The 23,815-nt window shown below is 45.9% G+C and overlaps 1 protein-coding gene across 4 annotated transcripts; it reads left to right on the top strand.

Moving 5' to 3' along the window:
• The first annotated feature begins 162 nt into the window (after nt 1-162).
• Nucleotides 163-23,509, top strand: LOC132592706 (uncharacterized). 4 transcript variants are annotated; one of them, XM_088676495.1, is made up of 8 exons: nt 163-467; nt 1,180-1,649; nt 3,006-3,080; nt 7,816-7,961; nt 9,749-9,886; nt 18,913-18,997; nt 20,222-20,342; nt 22,888-23,509. In XM_088676495.1, exons 2-8 carry the CDS (start codon nt 1,513-1,515, stop codon nt 23,137-23,139), a joined length of 954 nt encoding a protein of 317 aa, XP_088532621.1. In that variant the 5' UTR covers nt 163-467; nt 1,180-1,512; the 3' UTR covers nt 23,140-23,509. The 4 variants fall into 4 exon arrangements, with proteins under 4 accessions (XP_088532621.1, XP_088532624.1, XP_088532622.1 ...); XM_088676498.1 differs by having other exon boundaries at nt 174-352; XM_088676496.1 differs by having other exon boundaries at nt 176-471.
• Nucleotides 23,510-23,815: the final 306 nt, after the last annotated feature.

Genomic DNA, 23,815 nt, shown 5'->3' on the forward strand with positions numbered 1-23,815 from the left:
CGGCCCCTTTAAGGGCTTGGCCCCGCCCTTTGCTTCCCTCCCTCCCTCGGCTCCGCCTCCCCTTGTTTCCCCGCCCCCTTCCCCCTCCGAGATTGGTGGCCGCGGAGCCGCGCGTGCGGACTGAGGCGCCAATGGCGGGTGGATTTCAAGAGCCGCGTGGGCGGGCGCAAGGCCTGCCAATCAACGAGACAAAGCTGCCGGTTTCCGGCCTTTCTGTCTGCGCAGCTCGGCGTCGCCCGCAGAGAGACGAAAGGATAGAGGTGCCGCTTGCTGAGCGGGGCTCCATTCGGGGGTCCTCTTCTGATGCACCTGGAGGGATCGAAGCGTACCTGGCCTGCACACCGGTGAAGAGGTGATTGCTGTTGTTATTGCTGCCTTTTCCGTTTCATGCTCTCCATCCCACAAAAAAGGAGCTCGGGGCAGAGTGTGCATGGTGATCTCCTTTGTACTCACAACAACCCTGCGAGGTAGGTAAATAAATTATTATTATTATTATTATTATTATTATTATTTATTTATTTAGACGGGGTCTGCATGCCAATGTGCCCTGGATATTTTTTGTGCGGGTTGGGGTGCAATCGGATTGACTTTTGCTGCCCCCAGACTCACGTTTTGCAGAGAGGGGATTTCTCTCTCTCCTTTTTAAATGGCTGGGATCCTAAAGCAGAGGAACAGGAGGCGGCGTTCTCACCACTTTGCATTTCAAAGCTTTGTTTAGCAAAAGCTCAGCGGCAGAGCATCTGCTTTGCATGCGATCCCTGGCATCTCAAGGTAGGGCTGGGAGAGATGCCTGCCTGGAATAATACTTCAGAGACGCTGCCAGCCTGGTGCTGAGCTAAGGGGCCAAAGATCTCGGTATAAGGCAGCTTCCTATTCTTCGTATTTGAGAGGGGCTGCAGTTCGGTGGCAAGAGGACACCTGCCTCGCATGCAGAAGGTCCCCAGAACCAAAGTTCCTGTGGTGCAATGGGTCGGTGAGTCTGGCTGTTAATCAGAAAATCGGTGGTTTGAACCCATCCAGGGATGGCTGTGGCAGGATTCCTGCATTGCAGGGGGTTGGACTAGATGAGCCTTGGTGACCATTGGGGTTCCTTCCCAGCTCTGCAATTCTATGATTTGTGCATTGACTTGCTTTATTTAACTCCTTATTTCTATCATTTGTGTCTTGCTCATGCATAAGAACCAACAGAGGCTGTTGCTGAGCTCAACGGGGGATAGCAGACCTGCCTGGTTTTCTAGCGATGAAGCCACCTGCTTTGGAAAGCCACTTGTCACCTGCAGGACACATGGACCACATTCTCCCCTCTACTGAATTCAGGGGACTTGTGTCTTTCCTTCTGGTTTCCAGTTGAAACGCCTGAGCCTGATTGGCTGACCCCTTGGTCATCCAGGAATCTGCCTCCTCCTTCCCCCCCTCCCCTTTTCTCCAGACAGTTTTTTTCCCCGATGATAAAAAGGAGGCCTTGAAATAAAGGAGTTGATAGACAAGGTGGCTGCGGAAGAGGAGAGCTCAATGGGGGGAGAGGTGAGCAGGAAGAGGTATTCGGAATTCAATGCGGAGGCTGCGCATGTGTTGGATGAGGAGCAAAGGAGGTGGGGAAGTGGAGTTGATCCCACAGCGGAAAACTCAGCACCTGCTCTTGATCAGAGGTACGTAGGTTTCTGTGTGCAATTATGCGTCTGATAGTTGTGGATCTAGATCGGTCTTGGTACAGGAGTTCAAGTGCTTTTTGCAGCAAGGTGATTTTACAAAATAAATCGTAATGGCTCATCCAGGGCTGTCGTTAGCATATGCTTACCTTCCAAGTCCCGGACTGCAGAATCCGGGACTGGCAGCCGTGTGACACCGGAAGTTGCGTCGACGTAACTTCCGGTGTCGCTTTGCCCTTCTATGGGCACCTAAAATGGCCGGCGGCGGCTTCAAAAGTCGCTTGTACGCATGTCCGGAAGTGTGTTGACGCAACTTCCGGTGTTGCTCCGCCCATCTATGGGCACCAAAAATGGCCGCCGCCGACACCGGAAGTTGCGTCTATGCACTTCTGGACATGCGTAGATGTGATTTTGAAGCCGGCGGTGGCCATTTTTGGTGCCCATAGAAGGGCAAATCGGAAAGAAAAAAAATGGCCGCCGGCAGGAGAAAATAACGGAGAAAAACGGGAGACGAAGTGATACGGGGGACCACCGGGAAAAGGTAAGTAAAAACGGGGGTTTCCCGGGGAAAACGGGGTACTAGGCAGCTATGAGCATATGCGCTGCCGGGGTGCAAACATCCGCCCAGCGCCCCCAAATTTAGTTTAGCCCCCAAATTAACTTTTATTATGTTTATGTCGGACACGCTTACACCTTATCTCTTGTTTACGAAAGAAGGGAGGAAAAAGAAACAAACTTTTTAATTTACTTTTTTATTTTCAATACACTTATACAGTACTTAAGCATACCACATCACCACACTTAAACTTATAAGTATTGTTTAGGCATCACTTAGGAGGAACATCAGTCGCGTCAAAGGTGCCGTTGACCCCGCTGCCTCCTAGCAGCTCAGTACAATACGTAACATAATATTTTGATGTTAGAGTTAATTTTGCGTGCACGGCGCCGTTGAGCATGGCAAGCGCCGTCACTGAGTCTGACAAGCGCCGCCATTGTGAATGACAAGAGCCGCCGCTGGCACAGGACATCTTTGGTAAATGAGTGTACACAGTCAAAAGTCCTTTAGTAAAACAGTAGGTATACATTTCGGTAATACCTAGGTATATATGTATTTTGTTTTTCTAGCTTGATCAAAATTATTATTCATAACGGGTAGATAGTTAAGAGTTTAGGTGGCTTCAGTGGCTGGTGCCCCCCCCAAATTTGCTGCCCGGGTGCCCCGCACCCCTGGGTAAAGACAGACCTGGGCTCATCCATGCTGCATATTTAAGCTAAGCGTTCCATGAGAAAATGCCAGCAGGTTTTTCCTCCTTGTTCTTTACCTAACGAGTTATGTTGCCAAACTTCTGTTGGCAGCCAGGAAGATGAACAGCAGCCACGGCGGAGAGGAACCAGCCTGGGGAATGGAGACGGCCTCTTGCAGCAGAATGGGTAGGCTCAAGTGCAATGAAGTGCTGTGTTTTGTTCATTTCAGTAAAGGCAAACGCTCCGATGGAACTCCCTCCCACAGGAGGCATGGATGGCCAATTCATTATGAATCATTTCCCAATACAGTGTTACCTCGACTTCCGAAGGCCTTGACTTCCGAAGGTTTCGACTTCCGAAGTCCGCTAACCTGGAAGTATTTTCGCAGCGTGCATGCGCAAAATGGGCGCTTCGACTTCCAAAGGTTTAGACTTCCAAAGAGCGTCGTCGTAAGTCGAGGTACCACTGTACTCTTTTACCCCTTTAAATGAAAAAAAAATGTTTAAAAGTCCTCCCCCCTCAAAAGAAAACAGACCTTTCTGTTGGGGATAATCCAGGCGAAAATTCCCAGGTGTCAATACAGGTTATTTATGTATGCTACTACAGCGGCCCGTGTTTTGTTAGCCCCAAAATGGAAAATGCGCGAGGTCCCAATCGACGAAGAGTGGCAACTTAAGTTGACAGAATATGGGCAGCTTGCACAATGCACACTTAATCCATAGATTAAGAGAACAAGAAGAATATAACATTTAAAGATGGGAAAACGTTTATTGAATATATGGGAAATAATTGTATACAGCTGAAAATGCTGGCAGCATTAAGATAAATTCAACCGTGTAAACAAGTTTTGATGGATGCAATAAAGGAATACTGAATGGTCAAGTTTTGGTAAAATATGCAGGGATTTATAAGATATAAAATGAACCATGGAAAGAGAAGGAAGGGAAGTCATTGATATCTTAAGGAAGTTTAAATGAGTATTTTAAATTGTAAAACAGAAACTTTAATAATATATATAAAGGAGGCAGCGATGGCCACCAACTTGGATGGCTTTAAACGAGGCAAATTCATAGAGGAGGAGAGGGCTACCAGTGTATCCAGTTGGAAGCAATCCAGTCTGAATACCAGTTGCTTGAGGTCACAGGAGGGGAGAGTGGCTCTTTTGCTTGAATCCTGCTTGCAGGTTTCCTATGGACATCTGTTTGACCACTGTGAGAACAGGATGCCATTGTTCTGATCCGGGAAGGCAATGCTTACGTTCTTTTGTTAGGACGGGTCATTTATTACAGTTTTATGCAAACTAATTTGCAGTCCTCAGGCACATTGTCGGAACATTTATATTTTACAAATATCTATAGCCACATAGAATTTTTGCCACAAAAGATAGATATATATACCACAACTATTTGGTGCGTGTGTGGGATTAAGAAAAGTTTCCTGGTACCCCACATATCAATTCCAAAAGTTAATAAATGACTCTTACATTCTTTCCAAGTTGTTCCTTCTCCTCCCGTCTCTAATTCTCATAAGGTTTCTAAAGTTCCATTAGGTCCACCACAGTCCAAAGCTTACATGGGTTTCCAATTTTCATTGAGGCAAGTCATCCTGCTACTATTTGTACAAATTCTGTTTATTATTGCTTGGCACCTTCACGATGGTTCCATAATTATCCATGATAAGCATATCACTGTACCAAAAGGATGCCTGAAACGTCGGCAGGTCTCAGCAAGGCTTCAGTTCCAGCCAGTCAAAGCCCAGAAAGGAGAGAGGTGGGAGGGTGGTTGTCAATCCAGTTGGATCAGAACCAGATGCCGGGGCCAAAACTGGCAGGAAAGGAGGTTGTGGAGAAAGCGCATAGCCACCAGGGCTACTAGCCATTGATATTTGTCTCCCCCATGAATTTCCAGTCTTCTTTTAAAGCCATCTATGTTAGTGGCCCTTCCTTCCTTCCTTCCTGGAAGGACAGATCGTGAAGCTGAGGCTCCAATACTTTGGCCACCTCCTGAGAAGAGAAGACTCCCTGGAAAAGACCCTGATGTTGGGAAAGATGGAGGGCACTAGGAGAAGGGGACGACAGAGGACGAGATGGTTGGACAGTGTCCTCGAAGCTACGAACATGAGTTTGACCAAACTGCGGGAGGCAGTGAAAGACAGGAGTGCCTGGCGTGCTCTGGTCCATGGGGTCACGAAGAGTCAGACACGACTGAACGACTAAACAACAACAACATGTTAGTGGCCATCACTGCTTCCTGTGGAAGCAAGTTCCATAATCCATAATAATAATAATAATAATAATAATAATAATAATATAAATACCCCGCCCATCTGGCTGGGTTTCCCCAGCCACTCTAGGCGGCTTCCAACAAAATATTAAAATACAATGGTCTGTTAAATATTAAAAGCTTCCCTAAACATACTGTGTTTCTCCGAAAATAAGACACTGTCTTATATTTATTTTTCCTCAACCCCCCCCCCAAAAAACCCACGGTGGCTTATTTTCAGGGGATGTCTTATTACTTTTTTTTTAATTACATGTCCAGCCTAGCCTCTTCCTTGGCACCTTCCAGAACTGCGCCTATCACTATGTCTTATTTTTGGGGTATGGCTTATATTGCGCAAATGCTTAGAAATCCTGCTACGGCTTATTTTATGGGTATGTCTTATTTTCGGAGAAACAGGGTAGTTTGGCCAATACTTTGGCCAGCTCATGAGAAGAGAAGACTCCCTGGAAAAGACCCTGATGTTGGGAAAGATGGAGGGCACTAGGAGAAGGGGACGACAGAGGACGAGATGGTTGGACAGTGTCCTCGAAGCTACGAACATGAGTTTGACCAAACTGCGGGAGGCAGTGAAAGACAGGAGTGCCTGGCGTGCTCTGGTCCATGGGGTCACGAAGAGTCAGACACGACTGAACGACTAAACAACAACAACATGTTAGTGGCCATCACTGCTTCCTGTGGAAGCAAGTTCCATAATCCATAATAATAATAATAATAATAATAATAATAATAATAATAATAATATAAATACCCCGCCCATCTGGCTGGGTTTCCCCAGCCACTCTAGGCGGCTTCCAACAAAATATTAAAATACAATGGTCTGTTAAATATTAAAAGCTTCCCTAAACATACTGTGTTTCTCCGAAAATAAGACACTGTCTTATATTTATTTTTCCTCAACCCCCCCCCCAAAAACCCACGGTGGCTTATTTTCAGGGGATGTCTTATTACTTTTTTTTTAATTACATGTCCAGCCTAGCCTCTTCCTTGGCACCTTCCAGAACTGCGCCTATCACTATGTCTTATTTTTGGGGTATGGCTTATATTGCGCAAATGCTTAGAAATCCTGCTACGGCTTATTTTATGGGTATGTCTTATTTTCGGAGAAACAGGGTAGTTTGGCCAATACTTTGGCCAGCTCATGAGAAGAGAAGACTCCCTGGAAAAGACCCTGATGTTGGGAAAGATGGAGGGCACAAGGAGAAGGGGACGACAGAGGACGAGATGGTTGGACAGTGTTCTCGAAGCTATGAACATGAGTCTGACCAAACTGCGGGAGGCAGTGCAAGACAGGAGTGCCTGGCGTGCTCTGGTCCATGGGGTCACGAAGAGTCGGACACGACTAAACAACAACAACAAACATAATTTGACTATGTGCTGTATGAAGAAGTGCTATCAAATTATGGAAAAGTTTTTCCTATTCAGGCTGGGGAAAGGTTAGACTGGTGACTGGGAGTGGCCACTGAGACCACATTACACCGGTCCTGAAAGGCCTACATTGACTCCCAGTCCGTTTCTGAGCACAATTCAAAGTGTTGGTGCTGACCTTTAAAGCCCTAAATGGCCTCAGCCCAGTATCCCTGAAGGAGCGTCTCCACCCCCATCGTTCTGCCCGGACACTGAGGTCCAGCACCGAGGGCCTTCTGGCGGTTCCCTCCCTGTGAGAAGTGAGGTTACAGGGAGCCAGGCAGAGGGCCTTCTTGGTGGTGGCACCCGCCCTGTGGAACGCCCTCCCATCAGGTGTCAAGGAAATAAACAACTATCTGACTTTTAGACATCTGAAGGCAGCCCTGTTTAGGGAAGTTTTTAATGCTTGATCTTTTATCGTGTTTTTAATGTTCTGTTGGGAGCTGCCCAGAGTGGCTGGGGAAACCCAGCCAGATGGACAGAGTATAAATAATAAATTATTATTACCATATAGTGAGTTTGTGAAAGCTTGGGCAGTATGTGATTGTTTCTCGGAGATGACATAAGGCGGTTGTGAAACTAAATGGGTGAAAAAGAGGTATTGGATAGCTTTAGCATACTCAGGAATCAAAAGTTTTGTGTCTCTTTTGTAGGAAATATATACTTTTTTGTGCATTCTGCAAATGGTGGAAATGATACAAAGGAGTGTGGAGATTTAGCTCTTTGGGGCTCTTGTTCTCTTGTGACTATTGGAACCCCTTCAGGTTTTAATTTTAGTGATGGGGAAGTTTAACTCTGGTAAATAAGGTAAGGGACCCCTGGACGGTTAAGTCCAGTCCAAGGCGACTCTGGGGTTGCGGCGCTCATCTTGCTTTCAGGCTGAGGGAGCCGTCGTTTGTCCACAGAGAGTTTTCTGGGTCATGTGTCCAGCAGGACTAAACCGCTACTGGCGCACGGAGGACCGTGACGAGCGCCAGAGCGCACGGAAAAGCCGTTTACCTTCCTGCCACAGCGGTACCTATTTATCTACTTGCACTGGCATGCTTTCAGACTTCTAGGTTGGCAGGAGCTGGGACAAAACAACAGGGACTCAGCCTATCGCGGGGATTCAAACCGCCAACCTTCCGATCAGCAAGCCCGAGGGGTTTAGACCACAGCGCCACCCGCGTCCCCTGATGTTTAACTTACTGAATGTGGCATGATGCTTTCTGGTTTTCTCTTTCTAATCCCATCAGCACATGGACAAATCCTGCTCGAGGCGACTCCTCCAACATGAACGACCCTGCTAACATCAGTGTGGACGAACCCGTACAAAAATTAGCCGGGAGAAAGGAGGGCCAAAGGGATCTTCCATTGGATGGCTTCAATGAAGTTTTGATAGGTAAATCCTAAAAAAAGGGGGATGGGCAACAGTCCCAGAGCAGAAACTTTGAAAGGATGTGCTTGAGGCAGGTGAGCAGGAGGGATTAAGGCAGGCATCCCCAAACTGCGGCCCTCCAGATGTTTTGGCCTTCAACTCCCATGATCCCTAGCTAACAGGACCAGTGGTTGGGGAAGATGGGAATTGTAGTCCAAAACATCTGGAGGGCCGAAGTTTGGGGATGCCTGGATTAAGGTCACAGAAATTGGATGCTATTCAAAGTTATCTCCACAGGTATACTGTGGTTTCCAGTAACTGGTATTCACAGGGATACCCTGAATTCAGAACCCTTGCTCCCCTTACAGAACTAAGTTTCCAGGTAGTAAACTCATTTAAGGCGGTACTCACACATGCCCTGACTAAGCTCTTAAGTTCTACTGAGATCATAGGGACTTCTCTTTGAGTTGATCAGCTTAGTAAGACCATGGTACTATTTTGCAGGTGAAATTCAGCGGTATTATAATCATGAGAATAGTTTCTATGGGCAACCAATTTTCTATATCTGAATTAAGGAGTATACGGGAAGTCATTTGTGTTTTGTATTTGGTTTTGCAATGATCGTATTAAGTGTCTGCTTGGTGTGGGTGCAAAGGCTGTAATTTTTCTTTCTTTGTTTGTTTGTTTCTCTTTTTGTTTTTGTAATAATTTAGTAATAATAATAAAAAAGGGGGGGGGAAGACCACTGGTACTATTTTGCAGGTGGAATTCAGCGGTATATATTGGCGAATTCAGATTGGGGAATTAAAGTGACTTTGTTGTTCTTGCACAGCAAACTTGGCACCCCAAAGCATTAAAAAAAAGAGAGAAAAGAAATCAGACTTTTTTGTGGTAAGGACTTTTGAGATGGGGAAATGCAATGGGAAGTGTGGCATAACTGATGCCTTTCATGACATCGGTTGGAATGAATGCTCAGTAAACTGAACATAGCCTCCACAAACTTTGTGTAGGCAAATTAAGACGGAACACTCAATAAACCTGCCAACTAGAAGCAACCGCAGTCCATAATGTAGATGTGCCTTGGGAACTAATTCAGAGCCTGGGGATGTGCGTGGTATCTGAGTCATGCTATTTTGTACATGCAAAAGCCGGCAAAATCACATGCAAAGGCACCACGTGGCAGAATACACCTGCAGAGTCTTGTACTGTAGTCACTTTTCTCCCCCCGCCCCATCGCCTCTCTTCCTGGCCCTGAGGCCCTGTTGCCTCTCTGGAGAACGGGAGTTCAGGTTGTATGAGAGCAGGAGCAGCAATCTTTGCATCTATGTGGCTTGGGGATTTTTTCTGGTTGCATTGGGAGAGTGGGTGCAGCACTGAATGAATGAATGAATGAATGAATGAATGAATGAATGAATGGGAAATGAAGATTATAAGGAACTGATGCTATCAAGCATTTGCTGTCAGAGCCCTCAGCTTCTGATCTCTCTCTTTGAGGATACAGTTTGTCACACAAAGACACAGAGATGTGTGGGGCACAATTCATGGATAAGCAGTACAATCCTGAATAAGTGGATGAGATTAAGAGCCCATCCGTACCTCAGCTTGTAGTGGATTGTGAACCCCTTGTGCCTCCTTTAATTCCCCCTCGTCCATGCGGTGTTCTCCTCCAAAAACCGCTGCTTGAATCCTGCTTGCAGGTTTCCCAGAAGAGACATTTGGATTAGATGATCCAGCAGGCTGGTCTTAGGTTTAACATTGCCTGCCCACTGTGACCTCTAATGTCATAGCCTGAATTTGTCCTTGTCCCACAGGAGATCCCTCACCTGTGGTGGCCAAGTTGGTGGCAGCCCAGACGGAAGAGAGATTTGAGTGGAGCAGCCTGGATGGTTGGCTTAGACCCAGAGCTCAAGACAGGATACAGTCCCTCAGCAAAGGCACCCAGACAGAAGGTAACTCTTTTTTCCCTTTAATTAAAAATAAACTTTATTAGATTTCAAATTAAAAATACATTCACAGTCACACCAAAAAACAATAATATAGAAATAATAACATACAGAACAAAACCACAAAATAGAAATAATAACATACAGAATCATAACCAAAACTTACAAAATTAAAATCAAATTCGTACTTAAATAATAATCATATAATCCTAAATAAATAATAATGTAACATGATATAATGTAAATAATAATAATTATAATAAACATAATCATAAAGAAGACTCAAAACAAAATCATACATTCATATATTCATTCATACCCAAAATTGAATGCAGATTTCCAAAAAACAGCAAGGAGAGACAAGAGGGTCTTCTTAAATGAGCAATGCAAAGAAATAGAGGAAAACAATAGAATGGGGAAAACCAGAGATCTGTTCAAGAAAATTGGAGATATGAAAGGAACATTTCGTACAAAAATTACCATAATAAAGGACAAAAGTGGTAAGGACCTAACAGAAGCAGAAGACATCAAGAAGAGGTGACAAGAATACACAGAGGAATTATACCAGAAAGATATGGAGGTCTCGTACACCTCAGGTAGTGTGGTTGCTGGCCTTGAGCCAGACATCTTGGAGAGTGAAGTCAAATGGGCCTTAGAAAGCATTGCTAATAACAAGGCCAGTGGAAGTGATGATATTCCAGCTGAACTGTTTAAAATTTTAAAAGATGATGCTGTTAAGGTGCTACACCCAATATGCCAGCAAGTTTGGAAAACTCAGCAATGGCCAGAGGATTGGAGAAGATCAGTCTACATCCCGATTCCAAAGAAGGGCAGTGCCAAAGAATGCTCCAACTACCGCACAATTGCGCTCATTTCACACGCTAGCAAGGTTATGCTTAAAATTCTACAAGGCAGGCTTAGGCAGTATGTGGACCGAGAACTCCCAGAAGTGCAAGCTGGATTTCGAAAGGGCAGAGGAACCAGAGACCAAATAGCAAACATGCGCTGGATTATGGAGAAAGCTAGAGAGTTCCAGAAAAACGTCTACTTCTGCTTCATTGACTATGCAAAAGCCTTTGACTGTGTCGACCACAGCAAACTATGGCAAGTTCTTAAAGAAATGGGAGTGCCTGATCACCTCATCTGTCTCCTGAGAAATCTCTATGTGGGACAAGAAGCTACAGTTAGAACTGGATATGGAACAACTGATTGGTTCAAAATTGGGAAAGGAGTACGACAAGGTTGTATATTGTCTCCCTGCTTATTTAACTTATATGCAGAATTCATCATGCGAAAGGCTGGACTAGATGAATCCCAAGCCGGAATTAAGATTGCTGGAAGAAATATCAACAACCTCAGATATGCAGATGACACAACCTTGATGGCAGAAAGCGAGGAGGAATTAAAGAACCTTTTAATGAGGGTGAAAGAGGAGAGCGCAAAATATGGTCTGAAGCTCAACATCAAAAAAACCAAGATCATGGCCACTGGTCCCATCACCTCCTGGCAAATAGAAGGGGAAGAAATGGAGGCAGTGAGAGATTTTACTTTCTTGGGCTCCTTGATCACTGCAGATGGTGACAGCAGTCACGAAATTAAAAGACGCCTGCTTCTTGGGAGAAAAGCAATGACAAACCTAGACAGCATCTTAAAAAGCAGAGACATCACCTTGCCGACAAAGGTCCGTATAGTTAAAGCTATGGTTTTCCCAGTAGTGATGTATGGAAGTGAGAGTTGGACCATAAAGAAGGCTGATCGCCGAAGAATTGATGCTTTTGAATTATGGTGCTGGAGGAGACTCTTGAGAGTCCCATGGACTGCAAGAAGATCAAACCTATCCATTCTTAAGGAAATCAGCCCTGAGTGCTCCCTGGAAGGACAGATCGTGAAGCTGAGGCTCCAATACTTTGGCCACCTCATGAGAAGAGAAGAATCCTTGGAAAAGACCCTGATGTTGGGAAAGATTGAGGGCACTAGGAGAAGGGGACGACAGAGGACAAGATGGTTGGACAGTGTTCTCGAAGCTACGAACATGAGTTTGACCAAACTGCGGGAGGCAGTGCGAGACAGGAGTGCCTGGCGTGCTATGGTCCATGGGGTCACGAAGAGTCGGACACGACTAAACGACTAAACAACAACAACAACAACAACAACAACCCAAAATTGAAATACATTTCATCTATATCCTTAACTTCCTTTATATAATCATTTCATTTAAAACTGAGATTCCCTCCCCCTGCCCCCCACCCTTTCCAACTTCCAGTCTTTCCTATATATTGATTATTTTCCTTTTGTCTAATGCATGCTTAATTCCAATTTCTCTTTTTCTTTAATTTCCTTGCCCTTCATAAATCTGCCACAAGATTCGCTTTTTCTACCTTAGTCTTTAAATATATTTCGAAAGATTCCCAATCCCCCTCCCTCTGGGAATCTTGAGACAGAAGGTAACTCAAGGCGTTGCAGCTGATATTAGCCAGGGAATATCCATGCAAGCCAGAGTTAATTCAGTGTGCAAGGGCTTCCTTTGGGCAGCTGACTCTTCCTTCCTAAGGAAGCATGAGAATCATGTTTATTAAGGGCTTAACCCTCTGACGGATGTTGTGCAAGAGATGAAACGGGTCCCTGCCAGAATGGCTTAACAGGTTCAGGGCAGGACAAAGCACAGACTTCAGTAAATGAAATATTCACTCGACATTAAGCGAACCAAACTTGTGCATTCATTGCAGTAGGATGAAGCCTGGACCCCGCTTCAGGCACATGACAAAGATTTCGGAAGAGGGCTCTTGGGATTGAATCCTGCCTGTGGGTTTCCCAAAGCCATCTGGTTGGCCAATGAGAGAACAGGAGGTTGGAGCAGATGGGCCGTTGGTCTGATCCAGCGAGCTCTTCTGGTTTTCTTATGCACTGGAAAGTGCGGGAAGACCGTTGCTTGATGCAATGTTGTTTATCCTCCCTGCAGAGACAGCAGAATGAGTGCTGGTTAAATGTCATCGTCTAATATTCCCTGCAAACAAATCATATGCTCAACAAACAAGTTGTCTGGAAGCAACCTTGACCTTCAGAGATGGATCCTTGGAGATCAAGAGTACGGTAATTAATTTTCCTTCATTGCAGTGCTGCAGTGGGAAGGAAGGGTATCAACTCTTTCCTCTTGATCTCCAAGGATTGTGCCCAGTCTTATTTGTGACGGTGCCCAGAAGGTAGAATGGGATTTCCTGTTAAACTCTTACCGTTCTGTAGGAGATTGAAGGTGGTTTCTGACTCCCGGTAGTTTAAGAATAGCAAGGAAAATACAGGCAAAATAAATTATCCGCTATGTGCTTATTCGCCGAAGAATGGATGCTTTTGAATTCTGGTGCTGGAGGAGTCTCTTGAGAGTCCCATGGACTGCAAGAAGATCAAACCTCTCCATTCTGAAGGAAATCAGCCCTGAGTGCTCACTGGAAGGACAGGTCCTGAAGCTGAGGCTCCAATACTTTGGCCACCTCATGAGAAGAGAAGAATCCTTGGAAAAGACCCTGATGTTGGGAAAGATTGAGGGCACTAGGAGAAGGGGACGTCAGAGGACAAGATGGTTGGACAGTGTTCTCGAAGCTACGAACATGAGTTTGACCAAACTGCGGGAGGCAGTGCAAGACAGGAGTGCCTGGCGTGCTATGGTCTATGGGGTCACGAAGAGTCGTACACGACTAAACAACAACATGTGCTTATTTCTTATCTTTCAGCTTCAATGCTCTCCACCCGTCAAATAACGATTATTAATTGGTTGCCTGTGACTGTGCCCTTGAGCAGATCTGCTGGCTGCTTGTAGGGTTTTATGTCAGGGTCCCTGGTCTATAGTGTAGCCTTCGCCAACTTGGCACCCTCCAGAAACTTTGGACTACAACTCCCACCAGTTGTAGTCCAAAACATCTGGAGGGCACCAGATTGGGGAAGGTTGCTGTAGTTAACTCAGACAAAAGAGTTTTACTTGCGTATCCCAGTGAATGGCTCACGGGTGTGTGTGTGTGGGGGGGGAGTGGACTAGGCCATTGGCCCCCACTCCCTTTGAGCCTGCATTTTGCACCTGGCGCCAGGGGATAAACCTCAAGGGTTCTAACAAGTGATAAATATGGCAAAGTGAACTGCTTCAGCCCCGGGAAGTGGAACTTTCTGGCAGTGAGTGAGAGCAGAAGGAAGTGGGCCCCAGGCCTCTGAACTGAAATGCGAAGAGGAAGTGAAAGAGTTGGCGACCTTTTGGTGCCCCTCTTCTTTTTTTTTAGCATGTACACAATGCCTTGGGTTTCTGGGGGTCTATTTGCTGAAGAGCCCACTTCTCTGCCAGAGACTTGTGGATCCTTGCCACGTCTGGAGCCGGGGAAGGGCTAGGCTTTGTGCCTCCTACTTTAGGGCCTGGAAGATCTAAGGTCTGCAGTTCCTTTTGCATGTTTTTCTGCCTGTGAAACTGCCCCCCTCCTCTTCATTGGTTGAGAGGAGGAAGATGCAAGCAAGGCCTGGAGGATATGAGTAACAAGGGCTTTATTTTTATTATTTCAGCTGTATCTCACCTTTCCTCTAAGAGGCTCAAGGCGGCTTACATATTACTCCCTCTTTCATCTTCAAAACAACCCTGTGAGGTAGGCTAGGCTGAGACGCAGTGACTGGCCCAACTTCACCCAGGGAGCTTTGCGGCTGAGTGGGGATTTGAACCCTGGGTCTCCCAGGTCCTAGTCCGACACTATAACCACTAAATCACACTGGCTCTCAAGCAGACTTGGAACGCTTCAATGATTCCTGCAACTATTTGGTGTTTTACTAGGCTATCTTATTGCTAGGCTATCTTATACTAGGCTATCTTATTTGAATTATGGTGCTGGAGGAGACTCTTGAGAGTCCCATGGACTGCAAGAAGATCAAACCTATCCATTCTGAAGGAAATCAGCCCTGAGTGCTCACTGGAAGGACAGATCCTGAAGCTGAGGCTCCAATACTTTGGCCACCTGGAGAAGACTCCCTGGAAAAGACCCTGATGTTGGGAAAGATTGAGGGCAATAGGAGAAGGGGACGACAGAGGACAAGATGGTTGGACAGTGTTCTTGAAACTACGAACATGAGTTTGACCAAACTGCGGGAGGCAGTGCAAGGCAGGAGTGCCTGGCGTGCTATGGTCCATGGGGTCATGAAGAGTCGGACACAACTAAACGACTAAACAACAACAACAATCTTATTGCCAGGTCTCCCTCTGCTTTCTTGCACCCACAACTGGCCTAGGAGATATTTTGCTGCCAGAGGTGAAGGGCCAGATGGCGTCTCCACCATTCCATGTTCAAAAATCCTGATTGGATTGCCAGTTGATTCTTTCTTTAGCACTAGCTATGGGGCATCTTCATTGCATCTGAACTGAAAGCAGGAGGCTAGTTCAGGGTTTCTCCAAGAATTGTGGTCCCCCCCCCCAGGTGGATTCTACAACACATCACTGATGTAAAAATAGTGCATTTAGAGCGGATTTAGACTGGACCGTCCAGACGTCATTCTGCTTTCTTAGTTGCTCAGCAATGCTTCTCCAATGTTATGCTATCTGGAAGGTCACCCTTGCACCATAGCAAGACAAAATAACATGGCAGAACATTGGCTGTACAAAAAGTTGCAGGATTTCAGCTGCAGGCCATGCGCTGCTTGGAAATGAAGCAGTGTGCCTGCCCTAAAACCTTTTCAGGTGCAAACAGTATTGATGGGGTTGCAAATAACCACCCCCATACCTTCATGAGCAGAAATACTCTTGAATGCACAGTACAAGGGATGTCAGGAGAGGCCTAGGGCAAGCCATGTAGCACACGGCTCAGACTGCCTTGTGTCTGCTGTCTGAAGCGGCTGCTTCACTCTCTCTGGTGGTAGGTCCAGCCCTATTCACACCACACCCTTTCCTGTTGTGTTTTCAGCTGTGTCAGGCTGAAATGCACAGTTTCACAGGAAGCCAAATGCTGTGCTGGTTTCTGCCCTGGCTTGCAGAGGGACATCCCTCACAGCAAGAGTGGGTTTTTAGGAAGAGGAAAGCGAGGTGTTGTTTGAAATTGCATCACAATTGTGTGGGTTCCCTCGGGGCTTCTTCTGATGTAATGGGGGCACTGCTGAAATGATTCCTGCTGATAACTACATGCAGAAAATGTTACATGTGTATTGGAAATGCTGGAAGCCAGAGAGCGAAATGTAAGCTCGTCATGGGGGAACAGAAAATGCTCCATTCCGAACCTGTGTGTGAAGAGTTTGCAGCTCCTCTTCAATTATTTTTCCGCCCAAAGCCCAAGTGCATTTTTAGATGAAGATTATTTATTTATTTATTTCCTATACCCCGCCCATCTGAGTGGGTTCTCCCAGCCACTCTGCGCGGCTTCCAGCAAAAACACAGAGGAATAAAGGAGTCTAAAGGGATATTAAGCAGGTTAAGCCTGGGACTAAGCACTCCTTTTGAATTATGGTGCTGGAGGAGACTCTTGAGAGTCCCATGGACTGCAAGAAGATCAAACCTATCCATTCTGAAGGAAATCAGCCCTGAGTGCTCACTGGAAGGACAGATCGTGAAGCTGAGGCTCCAATACTTTGGCCACCTCATGAGAAGAGAAGAATCCTTGGAAAAGACCCTGATGTTGGGAAAGATTGAGGGCACTAGGAGAAGGGGACGACAGAGGACGAGATGGTTGGACAGTGTTCTCGAAGCTGCCAACATGAGTCTGACCAAACTGCGGGAGGCAGTGAGACAGGAGTGCCTGGCGTGCTATGGTCCATGGGGTCACGAAGAGTCGGACACGACTAAACGACTAAACAACAACAACAAAGCACTCCTTAAGTTCAAGGCAGCTGACAAAAACAATACAGGTGCCACATAAGACCTGTTCCACATTTGTAAGAACTTGATCTTTTGAACTCCCTGAGTATTGACATCAGGCAGGCGACTTCACTGTGCTCTTTTCAGCGCCAGCTAAAAACATTTTTGCTTAGACAAGCCTCCCCAGATGGCTAGAATGCTGGTGTGTTTGTAGCTTATTGCTGGTTCTATTGTTTTTAGTTTATTGTTGACTTTATTGTTTTAAATAGTTGTTTTAATTGTTCTATGAAATTGTATATATTCTTTTTGCAAACTGCTTTGAGATTTTTTTATAATCAAGTGGCATATAAATTTTATGAAATAAAGCAATAATAAAAATACAGCAAAAACAATCAAACTGTGTGTGTGTGAGAGAGAGAGAGGGAAGGAAGGAAGGAAGGAAGGAAGGAAGGGAGGGAGGGAGGGACAAGCAGCAGATGAAAAGCCAGTGGATCAGAAAAATTAAACAAGCAGCCCTTGCATTAAAAACAAGAGACAATCCTAACCAAGAAAAGGTACAACTAGCCTCTAAAGCAGGATGATTCTTTTCCAGGCAAGGGGGCTGCATTGACTTATGGTCAACTTTCCTTGTGCCACTTGTTAAAGGGGGTAAGGTTGAAGTTCAAGAACATGGGAGTGGTCAGTAAAATATGGATTTTGAGAATATAAATATTGATATATTGTTGTTGTTGTTGTTGTTGTTTAGTCGTTTAGTCGTGTCCGACTCTTTGTGACCCCATGGACCAGAGCACGCCAGGCACTCCTGACTTGCACTGCCTCCCGCAGTTTGGTCAAACTCATGTCCGTAGCTTCGAGAACACTGTCCAACCATCTCGCCCTCTGTCGTCCCCTTCTCCTTGTGCCCTCCATCTTTCCCAACATCAGGGTCTTTTCCAGGGAGTCTTCTCTTCTCATGAGGTGTCCAAAGTATTGGAGCCTTAGCTTCACGATCTGTCCTTCCAGTGAGCACTCAGGGCTGATTTCCTTCAGAATGGAGAGGTTTGATCTTTAATAAATTATTATTAAATTATTATTCTTGCAGTCCATGGGACTCTCAAGAGTCTCCTCCAGCACCATAATTCAAAAAGCATCAATTCTTTGGCAATCAGCCTTCTTTATGGTCCAGCTCTCACTTCCATACATCACTACTGGAAAAACCATAGCTTTAACTATACGGACCTGATATATAAAAATTGACAAAAATTGGACGCTCTTGGGGTCTACAGTGGGATATCTATGGGGGGAAATTAAGGGACAAATTTGGGCAAACCTTGCTGCCCCAAAACCTTTTGGCATCATAGTGTTACAGTGAAGGGACCCAGAGGCACAGAACTGTACAAAAAAAGGTTTCAATTTAGGGAGGCCTTGAGGGCCCACAAAAAACCTTGGGGTGGAAACTCACATACATATGTGGGCCATCGGTTAGTTCCCCTTGCTCTAAAGACCAAAAGCTTTATTAGAAAGAGTTTTTTTATTGTGTGCTGAAATGTTAACCTTCCTAAACATAAACCGAGCCTTTCAAGATATTCAAAGCAACCTGACTGAGAAGGGAAGCAGAGCTAATATGCAACACAAAAGGGAAAGGAAAAACATAAGCGAATTTCCCCTCCAACATTGCAAAACTTTGGAAGCCACAACTTTAAACAAAGACAGTGTCACAGAATAGGGGAATGTGCATGTATGTGTTTTTGTCTTGTTTTTAAGGGAGGGCATTCAATTTTGTTGTACTGTACTATTTAAAGTACAATGACAATAAAGTATGGTATCTATCTATCTATCTATCTATCTATCTATCTATCTATCATCTATCTATCTCTATCTATCTACTGCAAAGGAGTTTTTGCGCTGCAAGTTTAGCTTAGCTGTTACTTATAGCCTGTCATAATAATAGAATAAGCCTGTTAGTAACCTTATGCAAAGAGATGCATTCTGTGGATCAGGGTAACAAGTAGAGAACGGCAGCTGTCTTTTCCACACCTGCTTTTCAGTGAAGTTGCTGTGATGTACTTCTTGTTATCTGTCTCTCCTTTGCCACAAGAGGGCAACCTCTGCTATGTTAATAGCAATTGCTGGGCCTGAGCATGGACCACCACAAGGCATTATCCTGTTAGATTTGGGGACCCCGTGTCCTCCTTCCAGATGGAATGTTTTTAATGCTCAAGTGCATCCTTGTAATTTTTTGACGTTTCAGCTACATGGACAGACAATGAAGATCGACGTTATTTCCAGCCTAGAAGAGATCATGATACGGTCTACATGTTGAAGGTGGCTGAAAGGTAACTAGCATATGTAAAACTGAGGAAGGAAGTGTGAGAACAGGCAGGGCAGGTGCTAGGGCTTTTTGCGCCCTAGGTAAAAACAGCTTCTGGCGCCCCCCAGGCGCATGCGTCATGACGCATGCACAACACAGCTGATGCCCCTGCGTCCCCTCCATTGGCGGGAGGAGCGCGGGCCAAGGGGGAAGCTCGGCGCCCTCCTGCCTGTGGAGGGGACGCTTTGAGCTCCTCAGCGGCGGCTGCAGCGCCCGTAGCTGAAGGCTTCAGCTGCGGGCGCTTGCCGCCACTACCACCGTCGCTCGCTCGCTGCGGCTGCCGCTGGGGAGTTCTCGGCGTCCCCTCCATAGGCGGGAGGGCGCTGAGCTCCCCTAGAGCCGGCTCTGCCGCCTGGCTGGCTGGCTGGCGAGCGCGGACCCCGCTCGCCCCCGCTGGGCTCATGGCGCTCGGACGGTGCCGGCGCTGCTGCGCTGGGCGCGCGCTCAGGTTCCCCCACCTCCCCATCATGCGGCGCAGCCCTGCGCCCCCTGCAGGGCATTGCGGGAAAGCGCCTCAGCAGCCAGCAGCAGCAGGAGGGAAAGCTGTGAGCGGAGGGCGGCGGGCAGGCTGGCAGCGCCCCTTCCATGACGGCGCTCTAGGCGGTTGCCTGGCTCGCCTTTATGGACGCTCCGGCCCTGAGAACAGGATGCTGGAACTAGATGGGCTTTTGGTCTGTTTCATTAGAGATACCCTTATGTCCACTGGTCCAGCTATCTCAGTATTGCCTACACTGATGCAGTGACTTTCCAGGGTTTCAAGCTGTGCTTTTTTTCTGGGGGGACGCAGGGGTATGCATACCCTGAAACATTTTGTGAATCTTTGTACTTTTGTCCATTTATTGTTTTCATTTCCCCCGATTTGAACTACAAAATTGTGATTTTTCTTGAGTCGAGAGTACCCCTAAACATTTTTTAAAAGAAAAAAAGTGCTGGTTTCAGGCAAGGGTCCTTCCCAGCCCTACCTGTAGACTGAACATGAGATTTTTGGCATGCAAAAAAGGGTGCTGTGCCACTGAGTTACAGCCATAGCCCATTGCCTCCAGGATTGTGTATAATGGCTCAGGAAGGAAGGAAATCCCAGCAAGGCCTACTGTTCTTTCTTGCCAGGCTTTGAAGCTTTCTCTCTCTGTGTCTCTCTCTGTCTCTCTCTCTCTCTCTCCCCCTTCCTTCGCCCCACAATTTTGGACAGTTCTGAGAAGATGATTCAGCAAGGCTTGAGAGAATTATTTGGCGTCTTGAAGATCCTAGTTAATGTACCCATCATTTTCACAGTAGAGTTGATCCATTTTCTCAACAAATCCATATTCCAGGTGAGGACTCTACCTGAACTCTGCATCGGCTCTTAATTCAGAAATGGGCATTTGCTTGCCAAAAAGGGGGGTGGAGGTTGGGTGTATGTTTTTGGCTGCTTAGAAATGTGGACCTTTCTTCTGCTTTCAAAGGCTGCAGTTCCTCAGGGGTGATTTCTTGGCAGCTGCACGCTAGGTGAGGTCAGAGCTGTGGGTGGGTGGGACACTCTTCCTGCCCCCCCTACTTTCCTCTCCAGTTCTCTCCCCTTCTTGCTGCCACATGAGATTAGGTTGCCCACCTCTGGTTTAAAAAAACACCTCTGTTTTAAGCATAGATTGTTATGTAACAGAATATTAAATCTGGATGTATCCAGGAGCCAAGGACATTCTCCTTCCACCACTGCAGCTTCTCATTTTGCTGCACACAAATAGGGCAGGGGTCTGCCGCCCCCCGATCTTTCCCATCATCCTTACTGTCTTCTGGTATTTTCATTTTCTTCCCCATCCCAACATAAGACTAAGGTCATAGTAACCTTTTTGTTGATCAAATAATCCTGATTTGTTTGAATTATGTTTGCCGGGAGGTTAGATGTCATGGATAGTTTGTTTCAATTACAATGTGCATCAGGCAGTGATCATCCCATGCTTTCCAGCACATTTCCCCATCACTTTCCATACTGCAAAACTCAGGGTGGGGGGGGGTATGGATGCAGGTTTGTTGCCCAAGAATGTCAAATCCATGTGAATAGTCCAGTGTGCCCATGATTGAATCCCATCCACAAAATAGTAAGAGGTGCTGCCTTCTAGCCTTAAAGTATTTTTATTGCTTCTTTATTTCTCTGACTGGATTGCAATGCCCAGTGACTTTGTAATTAAACAAAAGAAGTGGCCATTATGTAGTCGGAAAGTATTTTTCTTTTCTTTTACAACTCATTTTTCTACTATCCAGGTAGTGTTCTTTACTGCCTTGAAATTTAGTCTACTGTGAGAATGAGTTTCAAATTGAATACACAACCAGAGTAAGATTTAAGAAACTCCTAAAGAACAAGGGCCTGAACGACTAGCTTCACCCCATATTCCACCATGACCTCAAATGTCTTGAGGCTTGCCATCTCTGTGCCAAGTTTGGACTGTGAGGAGGGCCATATGAAAACGTCTTGTCAGAGGTGGCTTTTTCTGCAAAATAGCTTTCTCCCGGAGACCCAAGTCTCTCCCATGAAGAAGGCAGCTTTTAAATTTTTATTTGGTTGATGGTGGCCAGAAAGGAAAGTTTTGTCCTTTCCATCTGTTACAAATTCTAGGCTTTTAATGATTTTACTCACTCCTTATGCCTATGCTGTTTTTGAGGTGTTTGATACTTGACTCGTCTGTTGGCACTCCTTGTTTTGGGACATCTTTGCTGTGATGCACAACTGTGATGCGGTTGGAGGATGGATGGCAGCTAACAGATTGAGAATGAATCCTGACAAGACAGAAGTACTGTTTGTGGGGGACAGGAGGTGGGCAGGTGTGGAGAATTCCCTGGTCCTAAACGGGGTAACTGTGCCCCTGAAAGACCAGGTGCGCAGCCTGGGAGTCATTTTGGACTCACAGCTGTCCATGGAGGCGCAGGTTAATTCTGTGTCCAGGGCAGCTGTCTTTCAGCTCCATCTGGTACGCAGGCTGAGACCTTACCTGCCCGCAGACTGTCTCACCAGAGTGGTACATGCTCTGGTTATCTCCCGCTTGGATTACTGCAATGCGCTCTACGTGGGGCTACCTTTGAAGGTGACCCGGAAACTACAACTAATCCAGAATGCGGCAGCTAGACTGGTGACTGGGAGCAGCCGCCGAGACCACATAACACCGGTCTTGAAAGACCTACATTGGCTCCCAGTACGTTTCCGAGCACAATTCAAAGTGTTGGTGCTGACCTTTAAAGCCATAAACAGCCTCGGTCCAGTATACCTGAAGGAGCATCTCCACCCCCATCATTCTGCCCAGACACTGAGGTCCAGCGCCGAGGGCCTTCTGGCGGTTCCCTCACTGCGGGAAGCAAAGCTACAGGGAACCAGGCAGAGGGCCTTCTCGGTAGTGGCACCCGCCCTGTGGAACACCCTCCCATCAGAGGTCAGAAAGATAAACAACTACCTGACATTTAGAAAATACCTAAAGGCAGCCCTGTTTAGGGAAGTTTTTAATCTGTGATATTTGATGCATTTTAATGTTTGTTGGAAGCCGCCCAGAGTGGCAGGGGAAGCCCAGCCAGATGGGCGGGGTATAAATAATAAATTATTATTATTATTATATTATATTATAACTGTCCATTAGCTGATGTAGGACATGTGTGTGTTAAGGATCCAGTCTTGAGGTACCCGTAAAAGACGACCCCCAGTTAAAATATAGATTTTGGGACATACTCGCCGTATAAGAAATACGACCCGGCATATAAGACGACCCCCAACTTTTGAGAAGATTTACCTGGGTTAAAAAGTAGTGTTATACGCAGGAATATACAATAGTTAGTTGCAGTTAATGTCTTTTGCAAGAACCAGCTGCTTCTGACGGTGCCCTTCTCTTCATTCAGGTGTTGGTGGTTGACCTCTTAACTACAATGGGAGACCAAATACTGGAACCCTTCCTAGCCTCTTTGTTCAACAGCATCCTGCAGCCCCTGCTGAAATTCCTCCTGAATGTCCTCTGCAGTATCCGTAACCTCAGCTACCCTTTATTGGACATCCTGAAGGGCCTCTGTTTGCAAGTTGCTCTGGTGCTGAGAGCTTTCCGGTTGGTAGAAATCAACCACCATCAAAAGGAGTTGCTTGCTGAAAAGGTCTAGTGGAGGGGAGGGGGGGAGATTGTTCCGGAACTGAAATAATAATAGATAATGGGTAAAACGCACAGGGGTAAGTAAGTAAGGAAAGAATAAAAGAATTAATTGGACAATTACTAAATCGAAATAACACAAGAAGATGGAAGAAATAAAATTCTGAGATCACACACTGGCAAGGGGGGTTTGTGGGAATTTATAATATTTAGAATCTAAATTTTCTAACTGCATTGTATTTATATCTAGTAGAGAAGTCTAGAGTAATGATGCATATTTTAATTTCAATGTAGGCAATTTAGGTAATGGACCTGTGTTAGAAAATGAATTTGATGTCTGTATTTTTGAAAAAAATATAAAATAAAATAAAAATAAGAGGAAACCTTCCCAACCTAGCTGCACACACACACACACGCAAAAAGTCTAGTGGAGAGGAACAACTGCCCAAAGTGGCAATTGACACCACTGAGGGCATCTGCAATCAGTTTCCTTAACTAGCCTCTAGTTTGGCTGAGAACTGGGGGTGCCTTGTGGTTGGTGCGACGAATGTCCCCCTCTCTATTACTAAAATGCGACACAGGAATCCAGAGGTGAAGCCACACACACTCTTCTCCCGCCGCCTCCCAAATAAACCACTTTATTCTTGTGAGTTTATAAGTAAAGAGACTCTCCTTCCGGCTCACGTGGC

The sequence above is a fragment of the Zootoca vivipara genome, chromosome 9, assembly GCF_965207765.1.
Source record: "Zootoca vivipara chromosome 9, rZooViv2.hap1.1, whole genome shotgun sequence".
NCBI lineage: Eukaryota > Metazoa > Chordata > Lepidosauria > Squamata > Lacertidae > Zootoca > Zootoca vivipara.

Bases quoted from the DNA above. Each gene is read 5' to 3' on its own strand.
- LOC132592706 (XM_088676495.1), top strand. From the start codon at position 1,513: ATGGGGGGAGAGGTGAGCAGGAAGAGGTATTCGGAATTCAATGCGGAG. The intron at 3,081-7,815 runs GTAGGCTCAAGT...TAATCCCATCAG, and splicing joins GGCCTCTTGCAGCAGAATGG to CACATGGACAAATCCTGCTC. The intron at 18,998-20,221 runs GTAACTAGCATA...AATTTTGGACAG, and splicing joins ATGTTGAAGGTGGCTGAAAG to TTCTGAGAAGATGATTCAGC.